At 35.0% G+C, this 21834-nt stretch overlaps 1 protein-coding gene across 1 annotated transcript; it reads left to right on the top strand.

Moving 5' to 3' along the window:
- Positions 1 to 5648: 5648 nt before the first annotated feature.
- Positions 5649 to 8531, top strand: LOC125679368 (uncharacterized). Its single transcript, XM_048918550.2, has 3 exons — positions 5649 to 5816; positions 6215 to 6422; positions 7602 to 8531. Exons 1-3 carry the CDS (start codon positions 5753 to 5755, stop codon positions 7696 to 7698), a joined length of 369 nt encoding a protein of 122 aa, XP_048774507.1. The 5' UTR covers positions 5649 to 5752; the 3' UTR covers positions 7699 to 8531.
- The last annotated feature ends 13303 nt before the right edge of the window (positions 8532 to 21834 follow it).

The raw sequence follows: 21834 nt of genomic DNA, 5'->3' as shown, positions 1-21834 counted from the left end.
GACCAGATTTCTGAGACCAACTTAAAAAAAATTGTGAAAGAAAAATACGAGAAATCCATGTGTTCATGCATAGTACAATCATGGTTCGTTGCTGAATTGATAGCTTTCTTTAAATGGATGTTATAGCTTTCTATCATGTTTATATTCGAACAGGTTTAAATTCCAAACTTAAATACATTCTAGCTCTATTTTACTGTACCTTCTGTATACATGTATTGTGCTTATATTGATAAACCATTTCCTGCTGCAAAATTGCATAAGGGTATCCCCCCCCCCCCTCTTTCTCTGCCCTGTCGGATCAATCAACAGGTACATATTAAAAGAGAATCATTAATTATTTGATACCCAAAGAGAAAAAAAAAACTGAATCAAGAACTTTTCATTTTTATTCCTTTTATGTTTGCGTGTATTCAATTGTATATGTACATACATTATCCTATTCTCAATTTCCATAAACTGCAAAAACTGAGCAGTGAATATGTATCATATAGGCATTCAAAACAATACAGGGAAAATATCATGTATCTTGTAGGCATTCACGACAATACAGGGAAAATATCATGTATCATATAGGCATTCACAACAATACAGGGAAAATATCATGTATCTTGTAGGCATTCACGACAATACAGGGAAAATATCATGTATCATATAGGCATTCACAACAATACAGGGAAAATATCATGTATCTTGTAGGCATTCACGACATTACAGGGAAAATATCATGTATCATATAGGCATTCACAACAACACAGGGAAAATATCATGTATCTTGAAGGCGTTCACGACAATACAGGGAAAATATGTATCTTGTAGGCATTCACGACAATACAGGGAAAATATCATGTATCTTATAGGCATTCACGACAATACATGGAAAATATCATGTATCTTGTAGGCATTCACGACAATACAGGGAAAATATCATGTATCTTGTAGGCATTCACGACGCGACAATACATGGAAAATATTCTTCTCTGATTTCCCCCTTGTTTGGAAAAAGATCGGTACAGTCTAAGTGTGTCGCAGGTTATGTAATGGAAAGACAACGTGATTATTTTGTGGCATTTTTCAGGATAAAGGAAGTATAATCTCGTCAAGTGCACATCTCCAGTATGTAATCGATCCGGTTTTTTAAAGCAAGCATTCCGTGTTGCTTATGTATATACATCGGTATTTTGCTATGCATCAACAGATGATAGGAAGATAATTTTTCTGTGTTCATTATTTTTTGTTTGTTTGCTTGTACCTGTACAGTATGTTGTTTAACGTCATATTTGAGAATTTTCACTCGTACAGAGACGTCACCAGTTTAGCTAGGTGAGGTGCCACAATTTTGATCTATGAATGACCTTCAGGACAGTACAGTAAAGTGGGGTGGGTTTTTTTTTTATCGTACTCGTGATAAAACCTCTCCGTTTTTAAGTGTATGTACGAAAATCCCAGGATGTTTGCGAACACTCGCTACCGAAGTTAAACGTCTTAGGTTTGACACGGTGCAGTAAAAACGGTCTACAGATACTATAGTTTACGCTGGAGTTTAACGAACGTGAAACCATGTTTCTCTCATTTTTGTGAAATCGGTGTGCCATATACAGAGTATGTTTTATCCTTTGTAACAAATTCGACAAATGATTACATGAAAAGGTGAAGATAACGAACAGTGATCAATCTCATAATTTCCATATAAATACAAAATGAGTAGATGAACAATCACGGACCCCTCGACATACCAGAGGTGGGATTCGATGCCTAGGAGGAGGAAGCATCACCAGTCGACCGGTCACACCCGCCGTGAGCCTTATCCGTAGTCAAATTTAGTGTGTTAAAAACGGCCTAACAATTGGTATGAAACACGTCAGACAGCATTTGATTTAAAGATGGATTGTATTGGTAAATTAGATCGTTATAACGACCATATAATACTTACTTTAAACGAAACTGTTGAAACCCCTGTAACATCAACTCATATATCAGTAGTCTGCCTCGATTTAAAAACTGATCATATGCAGAACAAGCTCTTGTGTATCGAATCAGTTTGAGAGACATAAACACTTTATGCAGGTGAGAATGGAATATTTGACGACGGAGAGGTTGAATCATATTTGAAGGTCTCGAAAGCGTTAGGGTTATTCAATTAAAAAATATTTGGGTAATGTTTGTGACCTTCAACTCCCTTTTAAGAAAGACCTTTTATCATCTGTCTGTGTCTGTGTGTGTGTGTGTGTGTGTGTGTGTGTGTGTGTGTGTGTGTGTGTGTGTGTGTGTGTGTGTGTGTGTGAATATATGTATATAAAGCACCGATATGACCAACGACACGAACAGATGGAATAATTTTACTAATAAAATTATAAATGAATGGCCGGGCGAACACGGACCTCTGGACGCACCAGAGGTGGGAACAGGTACCTAGGAGAAGTATGTAAGAAGTATGTATGTATGTATGTATGTATATGTATATATATATATATATATATATACTTTCAAGTGCGTAAAATATAGATATTGTTAACTTGTAAGTTATTAAACGTAACAGCTAGAAATCACCTGACTTTGACTTGTCGCCATGTTTCGTGGTGGTTTCCATGTTTGAAAGATGGTAAAGTGAATTAGTCGTCGAAGGACAAACTCTAAACTCATCGTATAATATAGATAAGCGTTATCTATTATTCAAATATCAAATTAAAGGTAGAAAATAAACCAAAAACATATCTTCAAAAAATTTCAACAATGCCGCGAAATGGGTCTGAGTTCGAGGAATGTGGATATTACACGTGGACAGACGGCACTAACAAACCTATCTAACTAGATTAAAGCAAAATGTGTCTTCATAGTTGCAAATGACAGACATAGGATTTCAGTAGAAACTAAACAGAATATACATAGTGACTGTAAATATCTATATATAAAGGTAAAGTACTTAACAAAAACAATGGATGATAACAACATTTAGAGTCTCTGTTATATGTGAAATATTAAATAACACTGTAAGATAAGAAAAGCCTTGTAAACACATTGTTCTTTCAATGAGGTTAGGGATAAATATCATTTTAAAATGGTCTTCTATGATAATGTCAAAATCATATATGAAGAGACCTTTTTATGTCCGGTTTGAAAAAGAGGGGGTATATTGTTTTGTATCTGTCGATCGGTATGTAGACCAAGTCTTGTCCGCTCAATATCTAAAAATTGTTTGCATGACGGTTACCAAACTTAGCTTAGTGGTTGCCCCTAGAGAGTAGATGACCCCTGTTGATTTCAAGGTCAAGGGTCAGTTTGTCCGTGCGCTCATTATCTATAAACAACCTTTGCTTGAGTTACCAAACTTGGTACAGTGGTTGCCCATAGATAGTATATGAGCCCTATTTGATTTTCAGGTCGCACGGTCAAGAGTCAACTTTGACATACCAAGATATTGTCCGCTCAGTGTCTTGAGAATGCTTTGCTTGAAAGACATTAAACTTAGTACACTGGTTCTACCTAAGCAGTATCGATTTAGAGATTACAACGTCAAGGGTTAAACTGGACATACTTAGATATTATCCGCTCAATGTCTTGAGAACCATTTTCTTGACAAACGTAAAACTTGGTACACTGACTCTTCCGAAGAAGTAGATGACATCTATTGATTTAAGGTCAAAATATCAAAGGTAATTGGTTTTGAGGTCACAATGTCAAAGGTCAAGCTTCTCTGGACAAAATATATTGTCCGCTCTATGATTTAAGAACTCTTTGCTTGACAGTTACCAAACTTGGTAAAGTGGTTGCCCCTATAAAGTAGATGATCCCTATTGCTTTTCAGGTTACTAGGTCAAACTGGACATAGTAAGATGTTTTTTGCTCAATGTAGCTTGAGAACTCTTTGCTTGAAAGACATCAAACTTGGCACACTAGTTCTACCTAAGGAGTAGATTTGAGATAACAAGGTTAAAGGTCAAACTGGACATAATAAGATATTGTCTACTCATATCTTGATTCATTTCCTTGACAAACATCAAACTTAGTGTACTGGTGCCCTCTAACGAGTGGTTTTTTGGTTTTCAGATCACAACATCAAAGGTCATGACTCGAATGACTGGTTATTTGGAAATGTCTGCTCAGTATCTTAACGGGGCATGGACACGATTTGAACTGAAAACTTTCAAATTTTATTTTTTCATTTTTCTGTTTACAATGCTCAACTAAAATATTTCTAATGGTCAACCAAAATTTGAATAGCAGTTGTTGAGTTACAAGTGAGATGCAGCGCTCACAATTCTTTGTAATGTAAACAAGGCCTGTGCCATGTTTTTGGTTTACATATAGATAGCTTAATAGAAAATAGCATGTTTAAACCAAAATGAGATGTGTCAAACACTAGAAATTATTTAATCGTGATCAGAATTAACTTTTAAGTAATTTCATCCCTCTAGAATTATAGGTTCACTCTTATATTTGATTGAACATTGATTCTTCAAATTAGATATCATAGTAACAAATAAAAATGATGAAATAAGTATGTTGTGGTATTAATAAATTCTTTACCAATAAGCACACATATACCTGTATCAACGCCAGAAAATTACAGTTTTCCTTAAACAGCAATATCAAAATTTCACAAAATTTGGTTGAAACGATATAATAGTATTCATAACAATTTCATGAAACTGTTTCTTTAAAAGATATACAAAATGTTTGTGAAAAAATAAAGGAAATCTGTAGCATAATGGACTTGATAAATAATTCAATGAAAACAGAGTTATTGCCCTTGGATTGGATATTTTGAAATATATAATTGATTGTTTAAATATAACTTAGACTTTTGAAATATTTTATGGTTAATAAGATTTTTCACAATAGCTATTGAAAAGGACTCCAACATCACTTTTGTTCCTGTCATGCATAAATCTTATTATATCATTGACTTTGCGAAATCTTATTTGCGGGTAGAATTACGTTATATTAAAAAAAACTTCTTTAAACGAAACTTTTACAAGTATATTCAACCTATGTAAACAAAAACATTGCACGAACCGTGTTTACATAACAAACAATTGTGAGCTCTGTATCTCTAATGTACCTTAACAACTGACACTCAATTTTTTTTAACCATTAGAAATACCTTAGTTAAGCATTCTAAACATTAAAAATGAAAAAATAAAATTTGAAAATTTTCCAGCTCAAATCGTGTCCATGTTCCTAAACTAATCATTATGGTTGCCCTTGACTAGTAGATAACCCATATTGTTTTTTACTATCACTACATATTGTTAGTCCTTTTCAATATTGTCACACCCGGGTAACTAAACACTTCTTTGTTGTTGTTTGTTGTTGTCGTATAAGGCTTCAATACTAACAGCTAAATGATGCAAGTTTATTCTATACGATAATGTTTCATTATATTAAGTACTTTGTCTCTCTGTCCGTGTATATATATATATTGTTGAATGTAATTAACACTGAAAATAAAGAATCAATCACATTTATGCAGTACTAGTGTTTCTGTGTTCTCGTGCCTTTTTACTCACGTGTAAACTAATTGTTCTGCCCAGTCAAACCGACGCACAGGTAGATAGCGGATCTGGGGAACGCGAACGATGTAATTAATGATGATGACGACGATTTTCTCGTTTCGCAAATAATTAGTCAGAACATGTAAGGCTATGGAGTTCAGAACGAAGTAGGATCCGCACCCCTTCCTGCGGCAAAGTGTAGCAGGTAAACTGCGTGTTTCTCTCCAGTGTATGTGATTGTTGATTTCCCACATCATACAATGTCCTCCTTTTCTCCTCTGTCTGTATATCTACTTGGATTTTTATTTTGTCTTTATAATACAGGTATGTATTTTTGAATTATTTGTTTGAATATAGTAAGTTCATTTGGACCATATTTTCAAGTAAAAGTTTCAGATAGATATGTGCACGTATATGAATGTTCAAAAGAAACCTATAAAGATCGAGTCCTTCTAGATCAAACACGGCTTCAGAATTAATAAACACATGCATCGCTAGTTAAAAGTTTGAAACCCGCAAAAATGATTGCTATATTTTTACTCCCTTTAAAGAGGCTGAGTGGTCGATGGATTTTTAAAATGTGCACAATGTTGTAAACAACCATTAACAATCGTTATCCTGGCATATCCTTACCACCCCCACCCCCACCCCACCCCCACCCTTTTTAATCTAAAGGTCTTTCTTGGTTATTTATCTATACTAAAACAATGCTCTTTATGTAGTTGACCAAACTGAAGGCGGAGAATGCTGCAGGGCTCATTACGATAACGGTGGGTTGCGTCATGATACCATGTGGTGCAGCCACTATTGTTGCTATGATCGACGACGCCTGAACAGTCCACTCTACTGCTGCAGAGATTTCTTCATGAGGGCGGACAGATCTGATAGACTCGACTTCTGTAGCTCGTGGTTTACAGCTTCGGCTAATCTGTAGGTCACGTGATTAATCGATCGTATTCGAAATACATGTACACTCTTTGATCTAAAACCATAAAGTATGTTTGACGGTCCCCTGCCAGCCTGTAGTCTTTATTGAAATATGGATTGTTTTTATATTTATAGTATATATCAAAATTCATTCCAAACAAAGAATATATATATATACATATATATATATATATATATATATACATATATATATATATATATATATATATATATATATATATATATATATATATATATATAATAATAATAATAATTTCCTTAGAATCGTATTCCTTGAACCACCAGCTGAACATATCAGACTTATCTAAAAGTTATATATATACTTATGCTCTTTAGGCGGATCAAGGAATATAATTCTAAAGAGCAGGGGGTTTCCCCACACACATTTTTGGTATGGAAAATATTTTGCTATTGTTTATACGAAGTTTTCAAAAGAAATGGATATCGATTTAATTTTATTATATCTATTACATTTCAAGTATTTTTAGGTAAAATGTGTCATGTTAAAGTCAAATTTTTGACTGTGCAAAATAAGATGCTTTAAAAATGTTGCTTTTATTCTATCATTCAGAAGGTCGTTTTGGCTGTCAACATTAAATGAGTTATATTTTTAATGTTTAAAATCAAAAATGAAAGAACATTTTTTTCTTTCAAAAACGTGAACCAGTCCCAGTCCTTTAGTTTTAGGACATCATACTAAAGTTCGTCCAAATCCATTAAGTGCTTCAGAACTACATTCTCACCGATTCGTAGTCCTCATCTCGTGTGGTATTCGACTTATTATTATCGATTTTCACTTAATTATGTACATTAATAGTGCACATTTAAATATATTCAATAGAAATAGTGTACAAATAAAAAAAAAAACCCCAAAACAAAAACCAAAACAAAACCTCTAAATATTTTGAAATTACACAACTTTATCTTGAACTGTCCACTAAGCATATTCGCCATATAAAATGACAAATTATGCACCGTGGACGCTTCAAGGAACTTAATTTCAATTAGAGTCCCCCTCTCAAGTTCGCATGGAAAAGATTTTGATAGCACTAACAGATATGTTAGGCAATTCTGTCTTCAAACATCTTTGATCCACACATTACATTGAATAGAGAATCCTATTTGAAGTTTTTACCATTTTTACATTGTTTGTCTCTGTAGGTGGGCGCCAGTGCTGATAGTCATAGTGATAATAGCTCTTCTGATTGTCTGCGGGGTGTGTTGCTGTTGCATTCCAGGATTCTGTTTCTGTTGTTGACATTAACTGATGGACAAAACATCGGAGAAAACCCCCTGACATCTGCATACACATTAGTTTTCCCATTGAAGCTGACTTGAAAATATAGGCGCTGAAACTTTAATTTATAAATTGTACCACATATCATTTTGTCAATATATGTTGGCTGGCATGAAAATGTATGGAACAAACTTCGCTTTCTTTGAACAGATTCTTAAAAGACACAAAGCTACATTGGAACTGTTGGAGTGGCGTAAAATTTTAGTTTTGTCATTACATTCGTGCAGCGTACTGTCTAGTTAGTAGCTTAACGTGTTGGAGACAGAATGAAATAATTAATGAAGTGAGATTAACACATTCAAACTCTCAATTACAATTTTTGAGTCAGACGAACAAATTTGGCATGGATAGAATTCAATAGTTAATTGTTTGGGGGTTGCCTTTAAAAGCATCGAGATGACAAAAGCCCTCCATCCTCCCGAAAGGTCCTAACTTAAAACTTAGGTAGTCTAACACTTTAGAGAAATTTTAAATTACTTTAGCAATTTGTTTCTTGGCCTGGCTCTCTCGAAAAAATCTCAAACTTAAGTTTTCTTTTATTATCATTTAATAACCTTTAAAGTGATGACTTAAGGTGGGTCCTTAGTCCTGGATTTTTGGGGTTTAGGTAGCATTTTTTTGTTCGGAATCAATAAATTAACAATCAGAGTAATGTAAAAATGCAAAATAGTAAAGGGTTTCCATATTAATTTTCATTACAGACACTACTGAAGTCATGTACCCCTGTGTAGATTTTTATGAAATTGATTGGAAACCGCTTTTTGTTGTTATTTAAAAATAAAAACAACAAAATATTTTTTAATTGCATTTATTTATCAGGAAACATGTCAATAACTAAAACACAAGTCATTTTCAATATGTTCATCAAGTTTTAGAATGATATGTGCAAAATTATTGAATTAGCATTATTCTCCAAAATGTTAAAAAACAAACAAATGTGGACATATTTTCCTTATATCATGGTTTACCTATCATTTTTTCTGTTTATATTAGTAGATGTACATCTGTTATAGTTATTTATGAAAAAAAATCCACATCTTTCCTTAATAATTTCAAATCTATAGCTTCCAGAGTATGTCTACCCCCCTTGGAAAAAAAAAACCCGAAGTCTTGCACCATACAGTTGAGCTATTCAAAATCATTCGGGGATTAAGATATTATGTAATTTCATGAAAAGACACAGATAATGATTCTTTATCAACTTGGTAAAATGTTTGTGAAAAATAAAGGAAATCTATCGCATAATAGACTTGATAAAAAATTCAACGAAAACAGAGTTATTGCCCTTGGATTCAATATTTTGAAACATATCATTGATTATTCAAACATAATTATGACTTTTGAAATATTTTATGGGTAACAATATCTTAACAATAACTATTGAAAAAGACTCCAACAAAATTTATGTTCAAGTCATTAAATCATTGACTTTGAAAAATCTTATGACGTCACAGGAGTGTGGAACTACGTTAACAACGATGCTGATTGGATGAAAAATTCGTGTGATTTCTTAATGAAAATATTTGGTCCGGGAGTTCATATGCACTAGGGAATACTTTTCTATAGAATGCATCCCCGTTCTAATCTCAGCGCTACGAGTCATCGCTTGTCTCTTCCCTGACATCTATTTCATCTTTGAACCAATGCACCTTTAATTTGGCGTCCAATCCATTCAATTCTGTTCACTATCTCTACCTGGCCTGAACGCACAGTCATTTTGAATGTAGTTTTGTTGTATATGTATTCCTATGCCCCATTTCAAAAATGTTAATGAAAGCTTTTTGATGAGAAAAACTATTCGTTTTACTATTCAAAAACATAATTAAAGGATAAGAAATGACTCTTAAAATTCTTTTCTTGATGGCGGTATAATAGGGAAAATTGGATTTATCTTCACTTTCATAGCACTAGTTAGTGGGTGTCCAACATTCAGTATCACACAACACTAACTAGTGGGTGTTCAACATTCAGTATCACACAACACTAACTAGTGGGTGTCTAACATTCAGTATCACACAACACTAACTAGTGAGTGTCTAACATTCAGTATCACACAACACTAACTAGTGGGTGTATAACATTCAGTATCACACAACACTAACTAGTGGGTGTTCAACATTCAATATCACACAGCACTAACTAGTGGGTGTCTAACATTCAGTATCACACAACACTAACTAGTGGGTGTCTAACATCTAGTATCACACAGCACTAACTAGTGGGTGTATAACATTCAGTATCACACAACACTAACTAGTGGGTGTTCAACATTCAGTATCATACAACACTAACTAGTGGGTGTCTAACATTCAGTATCACACAACACTAACTAGTGGGTGTCTAACATCTAGTATCACACAGCACTAACTAGTGGGTGTTTAACATTCAGTATCACACAACAATAACTAGTGGGTGTCTAACATCTAGTATCACACAGCACTAACTAGTGGGTGTCTAACATTCAGTATCACACAACACTAACTAGTGGGTGTCTAACATCTAGTATCACACAGCACTAGTTAGTGGGTGTCCAACATTCAGTATCACACAACACTAACTAGTGGGTGTTCAACATTCAGTATCACACAGCACTAACTAGTGGGTGTCTAACATTCAATATCACACAGCACTAACTAGTGGGTGTCTAACATTCAGTATCACACAGCACTAACTAGTGGGTGTTCAACATTCAGTATCACACAACACTAACTAGTGGGTGTATAACATTCAGTATCACACAACACTAACTAGTGGGTGTCTAACATTCAGTATAACACAGCACTAACTAGTGGGTGTTCAACATTCAGTATCACACAACACTAACTAGTGGGTGTATAACATTCAGTATAACACAGCACTAACTAGTGGGTGTCTAACATTCAGTATCACACAGCACTAACTAGTGGGTGTTCAACATTCAGTATCACACAACACTAACTAGTGGGTGTATAACATTCAATATCACACAACACTAGTGGGTGTTCAACATTCAATATAACACAGCACTAACTAGTGGGTGTCTAACATCTAGTATCACACAGCACTAACTAGTGAGTGTCTAACATTCAATATCACACAGCACTAACTAGTGATTGTCTAACATTCAGTATCACACAGCACTAACTAGTGGGTGTCTAACATTCAGTATCATACAGCACTAACTAGTGAGTGTCTAACATCTAGTATCATACAACACTAACTAGTGAGTGTCTAACATCTAGTAACACACAACACTGACTAGTGGGTGTCTAACATTCAATATCACACAGCACTAACTAGTGGGTGTTCAACATTCAGTATCACACAACACTAACTAGTGGGTGTCTAACATTCAGTATCATACAGCACTAACTAGTGAGTGTCTAACATCTAGTATCATACAACACTAACTAGTGGGTGTCTAACATTCAATATCACACAACACTAACTAGTGGGTGTCTAACATCTAGTATCACACAACACTAACTAGTGAGTGTCTAACATCTAGTAACACACAGCACTAACTAGTGGGTGTCTAACATTCAATATCACACAACACTAACTAGTGGGTGTCTAACATTCAATATCACACAACACTAACTAGTGGGTGTCTAACATTCAGTATCACACAACACTAACTAGTGGGTGTATAACATTCAGTATCACACAACACTAACTAGTGGGTGTCTAACATTCAATATCACACAACACTAACTAGTGGGTGTCTAACATTCAATATCACACAACACTAACTAGTGGGTGTCTAACATCTAGTATCACACAACACTAACTAGTGAGTGTCTAACATCTAGTAACACACAGCACTAACTAGTGGGTGTCTAACATTCAATATCACACAACACTAACTAGTGGGTGTTCAACATTCAGTATCACACAACACTAACTAGTGGGTGTATAACATTCAGTATCACACAACACTAACTAGTGGGTGTATAACATTCAGTATCACACAACACTAACTAGTGGGTGTCTAACATTCAGTATCACACAACACTAACTAGTGGGTGTTTAACATTCAGTATCACACAACACTAACTAGTGGGTGTCCAACATTCAATATCACACAGCACTAACTAGTGGGTGTCTAACATTCAGTATCACACAGCACTAACTAGTGGGTGTTTAACATTCAGTATCACACAACACTAACTAGTGGGTGTTTAACATTCAGTATCACACAACACTAACTAGTGGGTGTCTAACATTCAATATCACACAGCACTAACTAGTGGGTGTCTAACATCTAGTATCACACAACACTAACTAGTGGGTGTCCAACATCTAGTATCATACAACACTAACTAGTGGGTGTCTAACATTCAGTATCACACAACACTAACTAGTGGGTGTCTAACATTCAGTATCACACAACACTAACTAGTGGGTGTTCAACATTCAGTATCACACAACACTAACTAGTGGGTGTCTAACATCTAGTAACACACAGCACTGACTAGTGGGTGTCCAACATTCAATATCACACAACACTAACTAGTGGGTGTTCAACATTCAGTATCACACAACACTAACTAGTGGGTGTCTAACATCTAGTATCACACAGCACTAACTAGTGGGTGTCTAACATTCAGTATCACACAGCACTAACTAGTGGGTGTCTAACATTCAGTATCACACAACACTAACTAGTGGGTGTCTAACATTCAATATCACACAACACTAACTAGTGGGTGTCTAACATTCAATATCACACAACACTAACTAGTGGGTGTCTAACATCTAGTATCACACAGCACTGACTAGTGGGTGTCCAACATTCAGTATCATACAACACTAACTAGTGGGTGTCTAACATTCAGTATCACACAACACTAACTAGTGGGTGTCTAACATTCAGTATCACACAACACTAACTAGTGGGTGTCTAACATTCAGTATCATACAACACTAACTAGTGGGTGTCTAACATTCAATATCACACAACACTAACTAGTGGGTGTCTAACATTCAGTATCATACAACACTAACTAGTGGGTGTCTAACATCTAGTATCATACAACACTAACTAGTGGGTGTCTAACATTCAGTATCACACAACACTAACTAGTGGGTGTCTAACATTCAGTATCACACAGCACTAACTAGTGGGTGTTCAACATTCAGTATCATACAACACTAACTAGTGGGTGTCTAACATTCAGTATCACACAACACTAACTAGTGGGTGTCTAACATTCAGTATCACACAGCACTAACTAGTGGGTGTTCAACATTCAGTATCATACAACACTAACTAGTGGGTGTCTAACATTCAATATCACACAGCACTAACTAGTGGGTGTCTAACATTCAATATCACACAACACTAACTAGTGGGTGTCTAACATTCAGTATCACACAGCACTAACTAGTGGGTGTTCAACATTCAGTATCATACAACACTAACTAGTGGGTGTCCAACATTCAGTATCATACAACACTAACTAGTGGGTGTCTAACATTCAATATCACACAACACTAACTAGTGGGTGTCTAACATTCAGTATCACACAACACTAACTAGTGGGTGTCTAACATTCAGTATCACACAACATTGACTAGTGGGTGTCCAACATTCAGTATCATACAACACTAACTAGTGGGTGTCTAACATTCAGTATCACACAGCACTAACTAGTGGGTGTCTAACATTCAGTATCACACAACACTAACTAGTGGGTGTCTAACATTCAATATCACACAACACTAACTAGTGGGTGTTCAACATTCAATATCACACAGCACTAACTAGTGGGTGTCTAACATCTAGTATCACACAGCACTGACTAGTGGGTGTCTAACATTCAATATCACACAGCACTAACTAGTGGGTGTCTAACATCTAGTATCACACAGCACTGACTAGTGGATATTAAACAGGGTCTACAAATTAGTATTCATGTAAAGGGACGCCAGTGACCTTGACATTTGACCATTAACATAAAGATTGGTGTAACTTTAAAGCGACTGATTCACGATTTTCCTCCAAATTTTATGTTTCATTTTAAATAATCGAAAATCTACAGTCTAATAAGTTTAGACGGTTTCACCAAATAGTTAAGTTATTCAGTATGACAGAAGCTCATTATAGAGAGTTTATTTTTTGTTTTGAAAACAAAGATTGAGGTGTGTTATTGTTTACGGGGTTTTCAAAATAAATGGATATTGGTCCAAGTTCATCATATATATCACATCTCAAGTATTCCTTAGGTCAAATGTGTCATTTAAAAGTTACAATTTGTGATGGTACAAAATGAGGAGGCTTTAAATTACAAAATTAACGGTTCACTGGTTTGTTTGTTTACATAAAAAGACTCGAGTCTTTGTTTAAATAACACAAAACCAAAGCTAACATATTGCTCTTATCCTTGCATTCAGATGGTCCAAATTTTGGTTGTCAACATTAAATGAGCTATATTTTTAATTTTTGACATCAAAAATGAAAAACATTTCTTTTGAAAAACGTGAACCAGTCCCTTTAAAACCAGGACTAATAGAGGCACGAGATCTTTAGAAACGATGAAAAGACGATAGGAGCTACAAAATAGTATCAAGGTCAAGTCACTCCATTGTCTTTAACATTGGTATTACTTCAGAACCGTGTCTGATAACGACATGGGGTCTTCAGAAATGATAAAAGGATCTACAAAGGTCAATTGACTGCTTTGACGATGACCTTTGACATTGGTCATAAAAACTCGTATTACTTTAGAACCAGGACTAATTTTCAGAAATGATAAAATGATATTGTGACTTACAAAGTAGTATCTCCAGTAACTTTGACCTTGATCATAAATGGGATCTTCAAAAATGATGAATGGATATTGGGACTTACAAACTAAGATCAAGGTCAAGTTACACCAGTTTTACTAAAGGAAATAAAGAGATTTTTTGAAAATTTTCAAAATCAAGGTCTTTGTGATCTGAACCTTTAAATAGAATTAACATTGACATGGATTTTGTGCAAGGGAGTTATAAATGTGTGGAGAATAGTGGTACTCGGGGGAAAAACAACACTTTTATACAGCCAGTGCGTCGTTTGGTAGACTATAATTGGCAGATTATAATCATATCTTGTCCTCTCTTCATTGGAACTAATGGGCACCTTTAATTAGATAAATGCGCATGCTAACTTCTTTTAGAGAGAGAACAGCTATCTAATTAGAGATATCCTCATTTCAACATATCCATAATTGAATTAATTATCTCTTTAACTGAATGACTGCTCTTTAGAGAACTGATACGCGCTTTAATTCCTTTTACGGAAAAGTCAATTGAATTAAAGAACAACCACCCGCCCGCCCGCCCGCATCACCAAACCAATAGCCGAGTTCAACTTCGTTGCAACTCGGCTAAAAATCTTTCATACCGAGCTCTAAATTATTTTTGAAAGCAATAATTCCACCACATTGATGAGCGCTTTGATTGAATTAACGAGAGCAATAATTGATTTGATGCGCGCGTCAAACCAGTTATTGCTCTGATAAAATAATTTCAATTGAAGAGGGAAATATTTGAGTCATGCATGCATTGATTCAACAAGTGATCTAGCAACAGTTGAATCAATATCTTCCAATGACTAGTGATATCTTCAATTATCTCAGTTTATGTTAATCTTCCAATGACTAACGATATCTTCAATTGTCTCAGTTTATGTTAATTTGGCGCTCCACAGTGTCCAGGATCGTATCGGCTACATAGTGTTTGGATACTGACAAACAAGTTGATGTTACAGGGATTTCAACAATCTCGTTTAAAGTCAGTATTTCGAAAATTCTATGGTCGTTATAATGATCTAGTTTGCCCATATAACCTATCATTGGGTTAAATGCTGTTTGACGTGTTTCATACCGATTGTTTGACCGTTCTTGGCACACTGATTATGGCTACGGATTATTCCGTTTACCTGATCAAGACAAAGGGCTCAGGGCGGGTGTGATCTGTCGACATGGGATGCTTTCTCCTCCTAGGCACCTGATCCCACATCTAATATGTCCAGGGGTCCGTGTTCGCCTAAGTCTTTATTTTGTATTCCTTGTGGGGGTTATGAGGTTGATCATTGTTCGTTTTCTTCGCCTTTCATTGCAATAAAGTTTTTAAAACCAATATCTAGTCAGAAAAACGCACGGTATGAATTAACACTTGCTATCCCAGCAAGTGTTAATTCATACCGTGCGTTCAACGGACCCAGATTTCTAACCTACCGGCTAGACTGGGTGCTACGATTTAGAACGCAGCTCCACTTTTGCTTCTTCATCTCTGCGCACGCAGCATAAAGAGCCTGTCTGCACCTACACCAATAGTAAGGCTACATCCACATCAAGAGTCAGTCTGTGTCCACATCAATAGTCACTCAGTATGTATCCACATCAATAGTTAGGCTGTATCCACACCAATAGTTAGACTGTATCCACACCAATGGTCAGTCTGTATCCATATCAAAGGTAAGTCTATATCCACATCAATAATCAGTCTGTGTCCACATCAATAGTCAGTCTGTACCCACATCAATAGTCAGTCTGTACCCACATCAATAGTCAGTCTGTACCCACATCAATAGTCAGTCTATATCCACATTAATAGTCAGTCTGTACCCACATCAATAGTCAGTCTATATCCACATCAATAGTCAGTCTATATCCACATCAATAATCAGTCTAAATCCACATCAATAGTCAGTCTGTATCCACATAGTCAGTGTATATCCACTTCATTAGTTAGTCTATATCCACATGAAAACCAGTATATATCCACATCAATAATCAGTATATATCCACATAGTCAGTCTGTATCCACATCAATAGTCAATCTGCGTCAACATCAATAGTCATTCTATATCCACATCAATAGTCAGTCTGTCTCCACATTAATAGTCAATCTGTGTACACGTCAATAGTCAGTCTGTATCCACATCAATACTCAGTCTGTATCCTCACCAATAGTCAATCTATATCCATTTCAATAGTCAGTCTGTATCAACTTTAATAGTCAGTCTACATCCACTTCAATAGTCAGTCTATATCCATTTCAATAGTCAGCCAATATCCATTTTAATAGTCAGTCTATGTCCACTTTAATAGTCAGTCTGTATCCACATCAATAGTCAGTCTGTATCCACTTCAATAGTCAGTCTGTATCCACATCAATAGTCAGTCTATATCCACTTCAATAGTCAGTCTATATCCCCTTCAATAGATAGTCTGTATCCACTTCAATAGTCAGTCTGTATCCACATCAATAGTCAGTCTATATCCACTTCAATAGTCAATCTGCGTCAACATCAATAGTCATTCTATATCCACATCAATAGTCAGTCTGTCTCCACATTAATAGTCAATCTGTGTACACGTCAATAGTCAGTCTCTATCCACATCAATAGTCAGTCTATATCCACTTCAATAGTCAGTCTGTATCCACTTCAATAGTCAGTCTGTATCCACTTCAATAGTCAGTCTCTATCCACATCAATAGTCAGTCTATATCCACTTCAATAGATAGTCTCTATCCACATCAATAGTCAGTCTATATCCACTTCAATAGTCAGTCTGTATCCACTTCAATAGTCAGTCTGTATCCACTTCAATAGTCAGTCTCTATCCACATCAATAGTCAGTCTATATCCACTTCAATAGATAGTCTGTATCCACCTGAAAAGTATATAGACAGCGTTATCATGAAGCCGAGACGCACTACGTGAAGCGAACGAGTCAGAACAGATTCGAATGTATTACGTAACAAAACATGATTCTATACATTTATTGTTCTTTATATCTACATTTATCTCAAACATATCCCGTGGGGATCCGGGTTAGAATAGGTCCTCGGTACCTCTTGCTTGTCGTAAGAGGTGACTAAATGGGGCGGTCCTTCGGATGAGACTGCAAAAACTGAGGCCCCGTGTCACAGCGGGTGTGGCACGATAAAAATCCCTCCCTGCTCAAAGGTCGTAAGCGCCGAGCATAGGCCTAACTTTTGCAGCCCTTCACCGGCAATGGTGACGTCTCCATATGTGAAAAATTCTCGAGAGGGACGTTAAACAAGATAGAATCAATCTATCATCTCAACATATTTCGTTGAATGAGACGTTCTTTACATAGATTCCCATTAAATTTGTGTCCTGTGTTATAAGAATCACAGAAAAGAAGAAAAAATAATTAGAAAATAACATTTGGCTTTTCAGGAATCAGTGAAATTTTGCAGAATGAATGTAGGATGTGGTCTTTATGTCGTTACGGGTATTCTGACTACACATCACGTTGTCAATGTTTTGGTTGTATTCTGGGGGTATAAAACAACATGATCGACGAAGCAAGATCTTACTTTTGTATTTCAATATACATGTACATGTATTTGGTAGTCTTATAATGTTCTTTATTTCAAGACAGTAATGTGATTGTCATAAATACAGGAGATATATGTCGTAACAAATACCCGTATTTATCACAAAATTTTCCTATGAAACCACCTTTATTTTTGCATTATTCACAAATCTTTATTTGAAAATTCAATGTAAAAACAGTACTTTGAGCAATGCTCACTAAGAATACCCTCCGCTTACCCCAATCTTCCAAAGGGTGTTGTTTATTAAGTATAAATTACCTCTTTCCTGAGTGTGAAAAAGAAAAGGGATGACAAAGTCTTGGGTAGTCTCTTCTCTAGAAGTGCGCTTAACCTTTGACCTTTTGACCCCAAATTCAACAGGGAACATCTTCATCCCATGGGTAGTCTATATGTATGATATGGTGATTGTAAAATGGTTTATTGTGGTACAAATATGATTTATTGTTCCCAATCCCGAAAAATATCCACTTCATATAAAAGCCTTTACCCCGCAAATCATATGAAAACTTATATCATTTCTAGCCAATAATATTGTTTTTAGGTTGACCTTTCAAAATGTTTTTTAATAGCACAGACCTTGCATCAAATAGATCTTCTTATATCAAAACTTTTAATTTCATTAAGATATTTGTCAAAACCAAAGTACACATGTACTCTTTAAGTTTAAAATAAGTGCTCAATTTCCCATCAAGTAATTTATTTCGATTATTGTAAAAGGTTTCAGTGCATTTATCACAGAGTAGTTTCTTTACGATTTTCTTAAATTTGTTCTGACTATAATCTCTGAATGGATATCTAATTTTAACATATTCTAAACCTTTTCTACTAGTGAGTTGTTGTTGAAATGCAACGATTTACTACACAGATAAGCATCCTATAAAAAATTATATCACATACTACATGCTACGAAAAAATCTGTTAACGATGTAGATTATTAATATTTGTCGTTTTTCATAGTGTGTGATATTTATGGCAAGCCATTTTACTATCTATTCGAAAAATAAGATATCTCTTTAAATCGAAGAGAGGGGGGTATAAACCACGTGTGTTCTTTTTATTTTCTATCCATAGGTGTCACTGCTCGCTAACACCTCTGTCAATGCCGAAATTTCAAAATTCTTGTAAAATGCCTTGTAAATTCTTATACTAACGTTTTACTAAATTCGCTTACTCAATTTATGATGCAAAATTTTAAGATGAAGTTGTTTTATCGCTTGTAAACAATTCCTAAGTTGTTGATTTTAATCAAAATGACCCCCCCCCCCCGATTTTTATCGTTATCTTATCTACATTAATCATTCGAATTCTTAAATTCCGTTCCGCGTTTTAGCAATACCCTGATGGCTGCAATCCCGTGGGAAGATTTTGCTTTTACCGCATGTGAAATGTACACAGGTAACACAAAACAAAGACAATAAATTGATGAAATATGCAAGCTAGACTAGATTTCGCCTCTCGGCAACTTGACAATGTTACCCCCAACAACCTTTTCAACCTTTCCCGCCATTTGTACACTAGAAGTATTTTGCTTGGTTAAAAAATAGAGTTACATCATTTCAATGACAATGCAACAGGGAGAAATCATTATGATCACCGGGGGAAAAATCTAAAGATATATCTCTTTAGGTTAAAGAGATATCTCTTTTTGAAAATTTAAAGAGATATTTCTCTAACTTAAAGAGATATATCTTTTTACATCGATAGAGAGATATCTCTTTACGCTAGAGATATACATCTTTCTCTTTGAGAGATATCTCTCTAGCTTTGAGAGATATCTCTCAAAGAGAAAGAGATATCTCCCAAGCGTAAAGAGATATCTCTATTGGTTAAAGAGATATCTCTCTTATTTAAAGAGATATCTTATTTTACGAATAAATAGTAAAAGGGCTTGCCATAGATATTTGTTTTTATGGTTGTGCCGAGAGTATAAGGTTCTGGACAACATTGAGTGTCGTGGTCTTTACCGAACTTCTATAAATTTCTTATTGGCCGTATCTTTTTAGACTTGATAAGTAAGTAAGCAAATTTTATATTTAAACTCTCCTCCTGGGTCTCTAACACAGAACTCTTATACTGACTATCAAAATAAAATACAAATATCACAAAGGTAATCATGCAAAAACACATATACATATTCACACGCATACTATATAAATAGACAATTTCAGAAGTTAAGAATTAAATACAAATCAAACAAAAGCCTTTCACTAAAAGATTTAAGCACTAAATTTAAACCACAGCATTAAGAATGGTTAAGAAGCACCACATAACTGTTATAGATTAAAATAAGGAAAAATATAATAATAATAATAAAATACAAAATGTATAGCAGTTTACAGTAACTAAGTTACAAAATATATAACAAAAGGGGGGGGGGGAGTAGAAAGAGAGGAAATAAAAAAAAAATGAATCTTTCAAAAGACAGAACAAAAAAAAAAAAAAAAAAAAAAAAAAAAAAAAAGCAAAAATTGGTAGCAATGCAGATGAAAGGTTGCAAGATTTGCATAAAACAAAACAACAAACTTAAACAGTATATGAATTGAAAAATGAGATATTCATTCAGTCATGCACCTCAGTCCACACTGTGTCCTCGACAGGAGCTGCATCTGCAGTTTCCCACCCCCTCCAAGTGTCTATGAAAGTTCTAATATTGATTGAAGGGGGAGATTTCCCTTATATGGTTAGGTAAGGAGTTCCACAATGTGGCGGCTGCATAGCTGAATGACTGTTTACCATACCTAGTAGTTCTTGGCCTTGGAAGTTACAAAGTCTTTTAGTATCTGAAATTATATTTTGTGTTTCTTAGCTAGACCAAGTCTTGTAGAAACAATGGACTTTGCTTATTTACAATTTTAAAAACTTCCATGGCCATGGCTCTCATGAATACGCCTGGTTTTCAGTGAGGGAATATTTGATCAAAAGTACTAACTAGTATGAATTTTTTTTTTTTTTTAAATTTTTTTTTTTTTTACAATTTTGTTCACTAAAAAAGTGTCATACCAGAGGACAGTAACTAAAGTTTGACACGATAAAAGAATGGTAGATGGTGAGTTTACCAACCTACAAAGATGTTTCCTTAGATCATCGCTTTAGTACATTTGATTGACGAGTTGCTTTCTTACAAATATTTGAAATACAGGGGAATTTAAATTTAGATTAAAATATATGCTAACACCAAGCAGCTTCACTTCTTCCTCGCAGACAAGAGTTGTACCATTAATTAAGTTAAAAGTTATATTTTTACCATGTGTCTTTCTACCAAGGGAGATTGCTTGAAAATTTTCTGGGTTCGATTATATAGACACTTTTAAAAGAAAGAAGGGTGTAGTTGAATTTTCATTTTATTTTAATAATCGTATTGTGATTTGAATGACACACGTTGAGTGTTATACCCGTTTGGGCCCTAATTTGGAATAATTTAAATTGTTTAAGTGGATCGATGTAATGAAAATTTTGGCGCGAAATATTCGTTAAATGGATCGAAGTGCCTATTTACATATTTTATTGCGCGCACTAAAATACGCCGTATAGAATATATGATATGTGGATTCTGCTTAAAATTTCCACGAAACAAATAAATCAGCAGCAGTGTTGAGTAAAAAGTTCATTTACCATGAATTTGATTAAATATGTAGTGTCTTTTTCCACAATGCTTAATATACCACATATGGATTGAAGGTGAAATGTTATTGGTTAATTTTAATGTATCCGCCCTCTTTTTCTGACATCACACGAATGAAAATCTTCGTTGCACAGAGG

The sequence above is a fragment of the Ostrea edulis genome, chromosome 2, assembly GCF_947568905.1.
Source record: "Ostrea edulis chromosome 2, xbOstEdul1.1, whole genome shotgun sequence".
Lineage (NCBI taxonomy): Eukaryota > Metazoa > Mollusca > Bivalvia > Ostreida > Ostreidae > Ostrea > Ostrea edulis.
This window is presented reverse-complemented; position numbering and strand designations above follow the sequence as displayed.

What these genes read in the sequence shown, in the direction of transcription:
- LOC125679368 (XM_048918550.2), top strand. Translation starts at nt 5,753, where the DNA reads ATGTCCTCCTTTTCTCCTCTGTCTGTATATCTACTTGGATTTTTATTT. An exon ending in ATTTTGTCTTTATAATACAG is followed by an intron (nt 5,817 to 6,214) that starts GTATGTATTTTT and finishes CTCTTTATGTAG; the next exon opens with TTGACCAAACTGAAGGCGGA. An exon ending in TTTACAGCTTCGGCTAATCT is followed by an intron (nt 6,423 to 7,601) that starts GTAGGTCACGTG and finishes TTGTCTCTGTAG; the next exon opens with GTGGGCGCCAGTGCTGATAG.